This window comes from Cololabis saira, chromosome 1 (assembly GCF_033807715.1).
Source record: "Cololabis saira isolate AMF1-May2022 chromosome 1, fColSai1.1, whole genome shotgun sequence".
Taxonomy (NCBI): Eukaryota; Metazoa; Chordata; class Actinopteri; order Beloniformes; family Belonidae; genus Cololabis; species Cololabis saira.
In genome coordinates, this window is record NC_084587.1 from 42412950 (window position 1) to 42425383 (window position 12434).

A 12434-nucleotide genomic window follows, 5' to 3' on the forward strand; every position below is an offset into this window, starting at 1 on the left:
GATGGTTACACTGGTGGGTCAGTTACAGGCCTAAATCCATAGATAAGATAGATATACTTTATTGATCCCAACCTGGGAAACTCCTGCTCAAAGCAGCATGTTTGGTACATAAACACAAAGTACAGGATCGGAATAAAACAATTAAAACGACACAAAACCGTACAAACTATAAAACTATGAACAATACTGTGTACAAATGACAAGCTGACAAATAATGGTACAAAATCAAGGATTAAAACGAGTGCAGAAGTCCATAAACATGCAGTTCCTTGAACAACCACTCGGGGCTGGCTTCATAAGTGTTAAAAAGTCCAACTTTAATGTAGAAATAAAGATATTTAACAGTTTTGGTTCACGTCCATGACAACTGTACAGGTTTGATTTGTTACGTACCTCATCAGTTAAAACTGTAATAAACCAAACATTTATGTATAATTGGGGCATGTTTTTGTAATGATTGTATCCAATGTCAGGCAAGTCAATCAGGATGGAATGCCGTAGCCTAGTCTGACCAGAACCGGTCCGACTCAACTGTAACCACAGAACGAACAACCGGGGTTCCAAGCAGAGCTCCTTCAGTCCTAGTTTCAGCTCTGCTAGTTCTGTTTCCAGCTCCACTGGTCCTGGTTTCGGCTCTGTTTAACTGTGTTCTTACATAATAATAGTGATTAAATAAGTTTAGGTAACATTAGCAGAGTTAGACTCTAATATACTTTGATTTATCTTAAAACAAATGTTGATTTTCTGGACGTTAAGTTATTCCAAGTCCCAGATACATCATTTAATTATTTTTGACATAAACTCCATAAAACAGATGAGAGTTCTGGGTCTTCCAGTCTTTTTCTGTGGAGATGAAAGCGACAGATGTCTGAGTTCTGGTCCCTGTGGAACTGAGGCTCAGCAGCCATTGGCTCATCTGCATTTGAGGGGCGGGGCTTATGGATTGGTCAGATGTGAGAGCTTTGGTTGTTGCTATTTTAGCAGATGACTTAAAAAAATCAAATGGGTGCAACAAAAACACGCTCACTTTTTGTACTTTATCTTAGCTTAGCTCTGCGCTTGCTAACCTACGATGTTAATCAGTGCTGCACAAGACTAGCAAAACATGCAAGATGGGATATTGTTTGTTGTAATATTTGTTTTATAGCAACAGTTTTATCAAAGGTAAATAATCACAACACTGCATCCTGAAATGACTACAATACCACTAAATTAGCATCTTAACTAGCATCTGAGGCAATAAAACTGGAAAATATCTGACAACCATTTATTATCCATCCATCCATTTTCTATACCCACTTTATCCTTTGCAGGGGCACGGGGGTCTGCTGGAGCCTATCCCAGCTAATTTCAGGCGAGAGGCAGGGGTTACACCCTGGACAGGTCACTAGTCCATCGCAGGGCCACATATACAGACAACCAGACACACTCACACTCACAGGCAATTTAGAATCACCAATTAACCTAGCATGCATGTTTTTGGACTGTGGGAGGAAGCCGGAGCACCCGGAGGGAACCCACAAGCACGGGGAGAACATGCAAACTCCACACAGAAAGACCCTGCCGGGCCTGGGAGTCTGAACCTTCTTGTTGTGAGACAACAGTGCTAACCACCAAGCCACTGTGCTGCCTCATTTATTATGATTTTGTTTTTGTTGTGTGATACAGATATTGTGCATGTAGATATTTTGATTTAATACATTTTCTATATATTGTAAATCCCTGAAACTGACTAATCTTACCCTCTGGTCAAACTGCTGTTAGGATTTCATGAAATTATTGAAGCTCAAAACTGTCTAGGCTCTCTCTTCAAAGTAATCTCATTCTGATTAAGAGCCAAGGGTAGACAAAAATTAGATTAGAAGTTAAATACAAATACACATTGTTGGAGAGGAGACTGGGGAAAGGTGACACCTTAAGGCGATTTCTCCTTGATCCGGCTCTCCTAATGAAATTAATTTGCAATACACATGCCATGGAGGAATAAGCAGACGCTTAGCTGTGGGGAGTCTCACCTGTGAGCTAGGCTTGACACCCCAGGAAGTGACACGTCTCTTAGGCTCAACCAATGAAAATCATTTGCAAAGAACACCCTCCTTTTCAGTATAAAAAAGATTGGATCGATGACCCCCGTGTGATTTTCTCTCCTACCTACGTGGTCTGAGAGAAGTCTACCTCCGGCCGGAAAAACCTTGTGCTTGACATGATTAAAAGTTGTATTAACTTGTGATTTTATTCCACTAGTCTTTCTTGGTTCATCAGACAAACGAACACATATCTTTCACTACCTTCAACCCGGACTCTCCCAGACCGACCCAGAGGTGGCCACGGTGGTCTGTTGGTACGATCGACAACATAAAAACATCCTGCTCTCTTGGGTCTTAATTCACAGCCCCATAATTCACCTGCAGTAACTGTTGTTCTGTTGAAGCTTGCGGGTCATCACATTCACACGTTAGCGTCGTTTCCACAGCGATGCGAAACGCAGACAGCGAACAGAGCGCCATTCTGGACAGTTAACTTACCAACAACGTTGAAGTTAACAACCAGAAAACTGGGACACAACAACACAAACATGCATGCCGTCAGTCCTCTGGGGGGGATTGTTTGTGAGGTGGATGCCGCTTCTCACCTGCAGCTAAACACAAGAGTTTTTGTTTTCCAGTGAGAGGAAACCTCTCAGAGACCTGCAGCCGTATGCTTCAGTATCGGAGGATGTTTTTTTAAAACTAACAGCTTCAGGTGGGGAAAAGGTGTCCAGCTGTTGACTCTGAAGTTCTGCAGGTTACACTCACACAGTCCACGTTAATGCAAAACAACACAGTCCCACTGATCCAGACCAGAATAAACCTGAAGCGGCGGCGTCGCCCCCAGTTCAGTGCACAGTCAAAAACTATTTACAGGCTGCAGGAGGTTTTCAGATCAAATCTTGTGAGAATAAAAAGTTGGGATGATGTTGGAAAAGTAACTCTCACATTTCCCCTTAATGCTTTTGTTGACTCTATGAACACATTTGTTAATGAACAGCTATTTTTCCACCCCACACTTGCAACATACTCCAAATGAAGTTGGTACCGTTGAGCTGAGCTGTTCATCACATCTCCATTTCTTCTCACAACAGTGAGAGATGTTCTGACAAAGCAAAGTGATGACGACTGGTACTTTATGGTTAAACAAACCTCCAACCTTCTCTATAGTTGACAGATCACGACTGCAGACAGACCAGTCCAGTATCGTACCCTCTTCTTCCTCAGTTATGTCTTGGCAATGAGTCCAGAATGTGGTTTCACATCGATGAACAACTCTCTTCAGCAGATGTTGCTCTAAAATCTCAGTGTACTTTTCTGCTTCAATGCTCCATTACAGAAGTCTGGAGCACACAATGCACTTTTCTTCCAAACAGATCTAGTTTACTGATTCATATTAATCAGAGGGATGATTCGGAGTGTCATCTGCATTTAATCAGACATTTATATTAACTAACAGAAGATGAAGCTGAGTGGGAGCATGTAGGTTTAAAGAAGCAGAGGTCCTAATACTGAACCTTGTGGTACTCCCAAGGTACTACAGTCCATGTTTCCATGGAGATGGTCCATCACAGCTGCCACCGACTCCAGAGATGTCACCTCTGAATGAGGTTAACAGCAGGCCTTGTGTAAGTTTGAGTCTTGAGACTCGGCCTTTCATGGCTATTGCTTTTGTACCAAATCATTGTTATAATCCAAACTTCTTTTCCTTCTTACCGCCTCTAAATTGCCCCCTTATCCTTTTTTAATGTTTATGTTGGAGGCCTGAAATGCAAATGGATGTGCATTAACAAATACAATTAAGAAAAAAGAAAAACAATAACATATCTTGGTTTCGTACTTTAGATGATGAGAATAAAAGTAAGAATCACTGGGTTTAAAATTATTATTATTTTTTTCATGCAGTCTCTAACACTTTGGGGGATCGAGTGAGTCCTCTCACTGGTCTACATAACAGACTCTAAAGCTGATTTTCAGAAGCTTTCACTAACATATAATTGATGATGTATTAAAGGTGATGAGGAGGAAGCAGCAGATGGGAGCGTATTTAAATATTCACACATCAAAGAATACTTAATGAGGCAACAGAGGAAAGACTTTCAGGAGGAAGAACTTAAATACCACAGACATCAGGAACCCAGACCTTTAACCCGGCTGAAACACATTTGACCTGAAGTCTTGAGTTCACACACCTTTACTTCAGGACTCAAGTGTTTGTTGAATGTCAGATTTAGGCAAGACTGAGCATGCCCAGTTCTGCTCATCATTTTCTGGATGGATGGATAGATGGCTGTAAGTACAGGTGGATGATGAGAGGATGGATGGATGGATGGGTGGATGGATGGATGGATGGATGGATGGATGGGTTATGGATGGATGGATGGATGGATGGATGGATGGATGGATGGATGGATGGATGGGTGATGGATGGATGGATGGATGGATGGGTTATGGATGGATGGATGGATGGATGGACGGATGGATGGATGGATGGGTTATGGATGGATGGATGGATGGATGGATGGATGGGTGGATGGATGGCTGGATGGATGGATGGGTTATGGATGGATGGATGGATGGATGGATGGGTTATGGATGGATGGATGGGTGGATGGATGGATGGATGGATGGATGGGTTATGGATGGATGGATGGATGGATGGATGGATGGATGGATGGACGGATGGATGGGTTATGGATGGATGGATGGATGGATGGATGGATGGATGGATGGATGGGTTATGGATGGATGGATGGATGGATGGATGGATGGACGGATGGATGGATGGATGGATGGATGGATGGATGGATGGATGGATGGCTGGATGGATGGATGTATGTATGTATGTATGTATGTATGGGTTATGGATGGATGGATGGATGGATGGATGGATGGATGGATGGACGGATGGATGGATGGATGGATGGGTGGATGGATGGCTGGATGGATGGATGGGTTATGGATGGATGGATGGATGGATGGATGGGTGGATGGATGGCTGGATGGATGGATGGGTTATGGATGGATGGATGGATGGATGGATGGATGGATGGATGGGTTATGGATGGATGGATGGATGGATGGATGGATGGATGGATGGATGGATGGATGGGTTATGGATGGATGGCTGGATGGATGGATGGGTTATGGATGGATGGATGGATGGATGGATGGATGGATGGGTGGATGGATGGCTGGATGGATGGATGGGTTATGGATGGATGGCTGGATGGATGGATGGGTTATGGATGGATGGATGGATGGATGGATGGGTTATGGATGGATGGATGGATGGATGGATGGATGGATGGATGGATGGGTTATGGATGGATGGATGGATGGATGGATGGATGGATGGATGGGTTATGGATGGATGATGGATGGATGGATGGATGGATGGATGGGTTATGGATGGATGGATGGATGGATGGATGGATGGATGGATGATGGATGGATGGATGATGGATGGATGATGGATGGATGGGTTATGGATGGATGAATGAGTGTGTCATCACGATGCTGCATGACATCAGCAGCAGTATCGATCCCCCTCCAATGTGTAAATGTTAACAATAGATCCAAACACCAGCATATCCAGATGCTTCTTAGACAAACATATGGCTTTCATTTGGACGTCTGTCTGACTTTCTTCAGCAAACAGCTAACTGCAAAATTCGGCGCTGACCCCAGCATCTCCTGCAGTAACGCTTCGGTACAACTCGACCAGGATAATGGCAGGTCAGCACGCCTGTATTCCTGTTGCTGGTATCGTCACAGAGGGGGGAGATGTCTGCAGTGTGAAGAAATTAAACTTCTTCAGCTCAGATTTAACAGCAGTAATGGTCCCTTTATTCCAGGCTGGTCGTCCAGCATCAGATTCCACTGCGTTGCTGTTGTCCACGTACCCCGCAGGTTGAAGTGTGGACCTTCATGTTTGTCTCCTTCGTACACCAACCGAAAGGGACATACAGGGCTAATGACTAGGACCAGGCCGGGTCTTTACATTCATGTAAAACAGTATTTAGAACATGTCACGTTCTGCTGAAGGTTGTCAGGGTTTAAACAGCTCATGACCACAAACGTGCACGATGCTGGAGGTCTTTCATCAGGAATCCACAGAGTCTGGACCGGGTCAGCATGTGAGTGTGTGTTTGAAGGTTGGCCGTACTTACAGCTCTCCAGCTGCATGATGCAGGTCTGGACATCCATGGGGAAGTTCTTCAGGTCCATGGGACACGACAGCGTCAAGGTTAGTCTGGAAGGAAGCACAGAGGCAGGAACAATGATCCAGCGGCAGGATTGTGAGTGCTGTTGGACCAGTGGATTCTGATAAATCTGTTTCTACTTTTTAATGTTTGTTTTTAAAGCTCTTAACGGCCTTGCTCCTCCTTATTTATCAGAGCTTTTAACGGTGCGTGAGCCTGGCAGAGCTCTGAGATCCTCCAACCAACGTTTGTTGGAAGGGCCCAGGTCAAAGTATAAGCACTGAGGTGACCGAGCCTTTTCAGTTGCCCCGGGCTCTGGAATAAGCTCCCCTGTGAGTTATGTACCATCTCTGACCTGGGCCTTTTTAAATCTAAAATGAAAACTTATTTATTCAGGGTGGCTTTTAATACCCAGTAGTGTGGCGACACTTTTTTAGACTTGATGTTTTATATGTTCATATGTTTTATTCTTGTTTTATTTTGTTGTATGTTATGTAAAGCATTTTGGTTCACCTCTAGGTTGATGTAAGGTGCTATATAAATAAAGTACATTTACATTTACATTTACTGTTTTATGAGGAACGACTGAAAAACTCCAGAGTAGAACCTTCCAGAATCTCCATCTTTTACTCTACCCACGGCTTCCAGTTCTGCTGCATTCACTGAACTGAGTTTTAATTTTAAAGACTGTTGTGCTGACCGACCAGAGGACACCGTCTGGACTGCATCTAACCAGGACCGACCAGAGGACTGTATCCAGCTCAGCTTCTGCCTCATACAGAAGCTGAGGCCTCCAATCGAGGCCCTGGATCATTTCAGACAGTTTCAGGTTGACTGACAGGTCCAGAGCGTAGCTCAGCACAGTGAAGCGTGACTGGCGTTGCATGGTCACGTGGACACATAGGCCACAGGTCCCAGCAGAGCTCCTCTAGTCCTTGTGTTAAATACTGTTGTGTAAAGTTATTTAAGTCAGCATCAGAGGTTAGCAGAGCTAAACCAAGCTAAACCAGCTAACCTGTGGTAGCTGAGCTCAGGTGGGCGGGTTCTAGACCCGTTTGAAAACCTCCAGCTGGCGCCACAGAGGGCTGGTCCAGTTCTGTTGGACTCTGTACATGGAATCTATGTCTGTTTTGACTTAAACAACAAGCACGAGGCAACGCAGATTGTAGCGCCAGAGAGCTATAGGAGTGAAAAGGGAATAATGAGTGAAGTTCGTACGTAAGTTCGTTATGTCTTTTGTCTGGCTAGGACACTGTCATTTCTTCTATTTTTGTGGTTAGGATACATCCATAATTCCAGATCTTATTATATTACAAACAAATCCAGTCTTGGGTGACTAATTTGCTCCACATTGCTCCGGCGTGAATGGGTCATTGGGCATTCTGGGTAATCATGCATGTTGAATTATGCACTGTATGAGATTTACATATTTGAAATGAACAAAACAACGTTGTATTTTGGTAAACGTGATTTTTGAGAGACACCACCCTGGACAATAGTCCTCCTGATGTGTCCCATACAGAGACCCGGGTCTTCAGACGGTGGTGTCAGCAGCAGTTATCAGGCGTACCGACGTATTCGCATCCACATCATCCTACCGACGCCTCTCCGGTGGGCGCCTTCAGGCGTGAGAGGCTGCGAGTGCATGGCCATACGTGCATGGTTCGTGAGTAGAGGACCCAGGGCCGTCCTGTTGTGGTCGGACCGCAGATGACGGGAACATGAACACGAACCACGTGGTGCGGCCCGACGCCGGGGGACCTGCCTCCACACTGACCTGATAGAGTACAGAACGTTGCCGTTCTTGAATATCCTCAGCAGCTTGTTGTCCGTGGTGACTTCGTGAAAGTGGGCTCCCTTTTCGTTGGCGAAGAACAGGTCTGGTTTCCAGATGGAGTCCAGCATGGACGGGTCCAGGTCCAGAGAGTCGTCGGGGTACTCGGCGTACGCCAGCCGCGGGTCGTTCCACTGCTGGCGGAGGAAGATGTTCACGCGATAGTCCTGCACACACAGATAAGAGCTGGTTTAGTCCTGCACACACAGATAAGACCTGGTTTGGACCGAAATCAGAGTTGGGCTACAAATGTTGATAAAAACCTAATCTTTGGATGTCCTGGAACCTGTCTCCTAGTCCTGACCTGTCTCTCAGCTCTGAACTGTCCCCTAGTCTTGACCTGTTCCCCAGCTCTGAACTGTCCCCTAGTCCTGACCTGTTCCTCACTCCTGACCTGTCCCCTAGTCCTGTTCCCAGTAAAGATTGCGGGAGAATGTTTAAACCAACAATGATGGTGATGGTTTACTACTGTACAGTAGGAATGGGCGATATTTTACCGTTCACGATAAACCGTCAAAAAAATTCCTCACGATAAGAATTTGTCATCTCGCGGTAAAAACGATAAATTCCCCTTGATGACGTTTTTGTGTAAAGCTGATTTTTGGAAGGAAGGAAGGAAGGAAGGAAGGAAGGAAGGAAGGAAGGAAGGAAGGAAGGAAGGAAGGAAGGAAGGAAGGAAGGAAGGAAGGAAGGAAGGAAGGAAGGAAGGAAGGAAGGAAGGAAGGAAAGAACGAAGGAAGGGAGAAAAGATGATGGGAAGAAGGAAGGAGAGAGCAGGAGGAAAGAAGGAAGGAAGGGAAAAAAGAAGGAAGGAAGGAAGGAAGGAAGGAAGGAAGGAAGGAAGGAAGGAAGGAAGGAAGGAAGGAAGAAAATAGGAAGGAAGGAAGTAGAGAGCAGGAGGAAAGAAGGAAGGAAGGAAGGAAGGAAGGAAAGAAAGAAAGAAAGAAAGAAAGAAAGAAAGAAAGAAAGAAAGAAAGAAAGAAAGAAAGAAAGGATAAATTCCCGTTGATGACGTTTTTGTGTAACAAACATGGCGGATCTGAGAGTCATTCTTATCGTCATTTTTATCGTTATCGGAATAAAAGCCAGAAATTATCGTGATACATTTTTTAGTCCATACCGCCCATCCCTACTGTACAGGATAAAATAACACCAAAACTCTCTACCACCATATCCTCAATGCCAGAACAGGAACAACAACTTTATGAATTTCATAACCATCTTGACATAATGACCAAACGCTTAATTCTGAGCAGGTCCTCCTTGGAATCCTGTAAGGGTTCTGACCCGTGGGGATCTGGAGGTTCTCCCGGAGCATCTGGTACCAGAATGTTAGCAACAGATACTCTGGACCCTGTGGGTTGTGGGGAGGGGATTCTGGATCGGTTCCCACAGGCTGGTGTCTGAGCAGTGTGAACACATTACATGTTACCTCCAGTGGTGCCAAAATGAGTTAGTAGTTAGTAAGAAGTAAATAAGAGCTCAACCCCCCCCAGGCTGATGTAAATGATCTGTGAGAGTAAACGCAGTGCAGCCATCTGGGCGGAACACAGGACTTTGGTCCCCGGACAGCGAGCTGAGCATCCCTATTGCCAGTATCACCCCACTGCGCTGCAAGCTCCGCAGAAGACTCCCAGAATGCACTGGAAACGGCAGCAAGCATCTCTGCTCACTGTGCTCACTGACTGGAAGTGACATCACTACTCTTCCAGCTCGCTGCACTTCAAACAGAGTCGCGGCCAGGGCTCGGAGAACACAGATGTGGCTAATGAGATTACAGGAGGTTAACCCTGATTTTGGAGCGCCGGCACACCAACTGCTGCCAACCGCTTGGGCCCGCTTGAGTCAAACGTTGACAGTTTATGTGATGAGCTGTGACTTCTGATGCCTTCTTGGCAAACTGAATCATAAACACAGACAAACTGTTTAATAATCCTTCTCTACACTGTCAGCCAAAACATAATCAAGCTACAGTTACATAAAGAGCGGTGTACACTCATACTCTTGAGTTTCAGGGCATTCAGGAATTACAGCACACGTGAAGCTGGATGAGGATGCAGACGTAGAACACAGGAAGGGGAACAGTATGGGAGGAACATGGAAAACACATTAAAGATCTGGCAGAGGACAAACTCTAACACCGCAACACGACTGCTCGAGGAGAATTGTCTCTATGCACCCTTATTGTCAGGCTTCTATCTCTACGTTAAATACCAGGCAGGATCTAGATCACATCATCTCACAGAAACAGTGCTGGTCAAAGTGAAAGTGGGCACCACCAATGAGCTCATGGCTTCAGAACATTGGACTGGTGTCCATACATGTCCTGTAAGATCAGTGATCTGATCCAATTTATCAGGACATTCAATTACAGAGGCTTGAACATGTTGGTATTAGTCTGGTTTAAGTTATATAATTAACCACCCATCAATTATAAGAAGGTCTGATGGGCTCCAGTGAGTTCAGGTGAATGAGGAGTCTTCCTCATAACCCAGAGCTGGTTATGGTGTTCCCCTGGGTTCTGTAGTTGGACAACAGACTGTATAAAGAGGAACTGGACACATGTTCTGTGACATCACCCACAGGGTCTCCTTGCATCAACACATCGGATTCAAATTAACGGCCGTCACCAGCTTATCATCAAGGTCTGGACAGCTCTGTTGTTGACACAACTCCTTGTATCACGGTGTGTTGAAGCAGAGAAAATTCTAAAATATGCAGACTGTGGCTCTCGACAACTGGGGTCCGAGACCCCTGATGTAGAATCTCATAGTTTGGACTTGGGAACGTTTTCTTGTCAAATTTTCAAAACATCAGTGGCGATGTACGTGCACTTTACTCATAGATATGTGTAATGAAACATGGAAATACAATGGAAAAGCTGCACATTAAAGCAACAATGGCAAACATAAACACATTTTCTCAGGACGACTTTCATGGACTCATGGGACCAATGTGGACCGAAGGTTTGTAGCTTCCTGCTCATTAGCTGTTACTGAGTTTTCCGAACAAAACAGACATCCTTAGCATTGCTCTGCAGGACCCATGAACTCATTGATGCAGAAACCTCATAAGAGCTGGAAGTACAGTTCAGGGTACGGTGACTCAGTGCCGGCCCGGGGTCATGAACAAACCCCAACAGATGTGATCCATTCTGGCAGGTAGAGAGGAGGGCCTTTCAGCTTATTTCAGACCGTCTGATCATCACATCTGAGCACTTGTTAATCAAATTACAATCTTACCTCTTTTAAAACCTGCTTAAATAAGGCTGTGCTCAGTTTTATTCACTAATTCCAATAATAAATTCAGTCTGGAGGTGGCTGAACAAAACAAATGACGTTCAGCAGCAGACACCAAGTAATATCAATAATAAATACATTTTTATGATCATAATTATAACGATATATTACAGGACTGAGCTTTGAAAAAGAAATCCACCAAATACTGAACTGGTCCAGTAGTTTCACAGTAAACTTGGACCAGTGGACTAGAGACTAGGATGTTGTATCTCTTATTCAAGACTTAAGGCTGGAATATACTTGCTGTTTCACCTAAGTTCGTCCATTCAAGCAGACAACCAGCTGCGTTAAGAAACGGACCTCGCTGGCACACCACGTGAGGAGAACACGTCGTACTGGAGGTATCCGGTTGGAACAACCTGATGGAACAATTGAAAAGTAAACAACACAGCAACACTGGATGAAGAGAAGGTCCCTGCATTGCTTTGCTTGCTCTTTCTCTAGGTCGTCCTCAGACGAGCCGTCCATCGTTGTCTCCAGTCATCCCGATTCTCCAATCGGGAAGGCAATCTCGGAAAAAGAGCCGGAGCCAGCGGCACACGAGCTGGTTTGTCAGGACGTTTAACCAGAGCCGTTGGGAGAGTGGAGAGCTCGTCACCCTTGTCTTGCTGATGCAGGCAATCGATGATGAGAGACAGCAGCAATATTTCTGCATGTCTTCCGCTTCATTGGACGACTTGTTACATCGGATTGTCCCGCTAATTCAGCACGAGACCACACACAGCGATTCTGAGACCGCAGGAGAGCGGCTGGGTGTCATCCTGCGCCATGGCGACAGGGACGAACTATCGAGCTGTAGCAGCCAGTTACAAGCTTGGAGCATGTCGTCAGGAGATTCATTTACCAAAATATGTGGAGCAAAGTTGGTGTCGGTCGAGCGATGACTGACGAACTTCGGTATCCAGCTCAGTCATTTGATCATTGGTGGACAAAACACCCCATCAGCACCATCAGCACCGCCATGTTTGCCCTGCATCAACCAACGAGCATGGACCTAACGAACATGACTCCATATCTGGAACCAGCTGTTCTGACACGCATGTTTGTCACTAAGCAGTGGCAATGTCAA

The 12434-nt window shown here is 45.1% G+C and overlaps 1 protein-coding gene across 2 annotated transcripts in view; it reads right to left on the reverse strand.

Moving 5' to 3' along the window:
- The window catches only part of glra3 (glycine receptor, alpha 3), a 68948-nt gene that overhangs the window by 18198 nt on the left and 38316 nt on the right, over positions 1-12434 (reverse strand). For both annotated transcript variants that reach the window (XM_061724141.1, XM_061724131.1), the window contains exons 4-5: positions 8010-8233; positions 6200-6282 (exon numbers count right to left, since the gene is read on the reverse strand). In XM_061724141.1, the coding sequence (XP_061580125.1) occupies positions 6200-6282; positions 8010-8233 (307 nt within the window). The remainder of the gene's footprint in view (positions 1-6199; positions 6283-8009; positions 8234-12434) is intronic.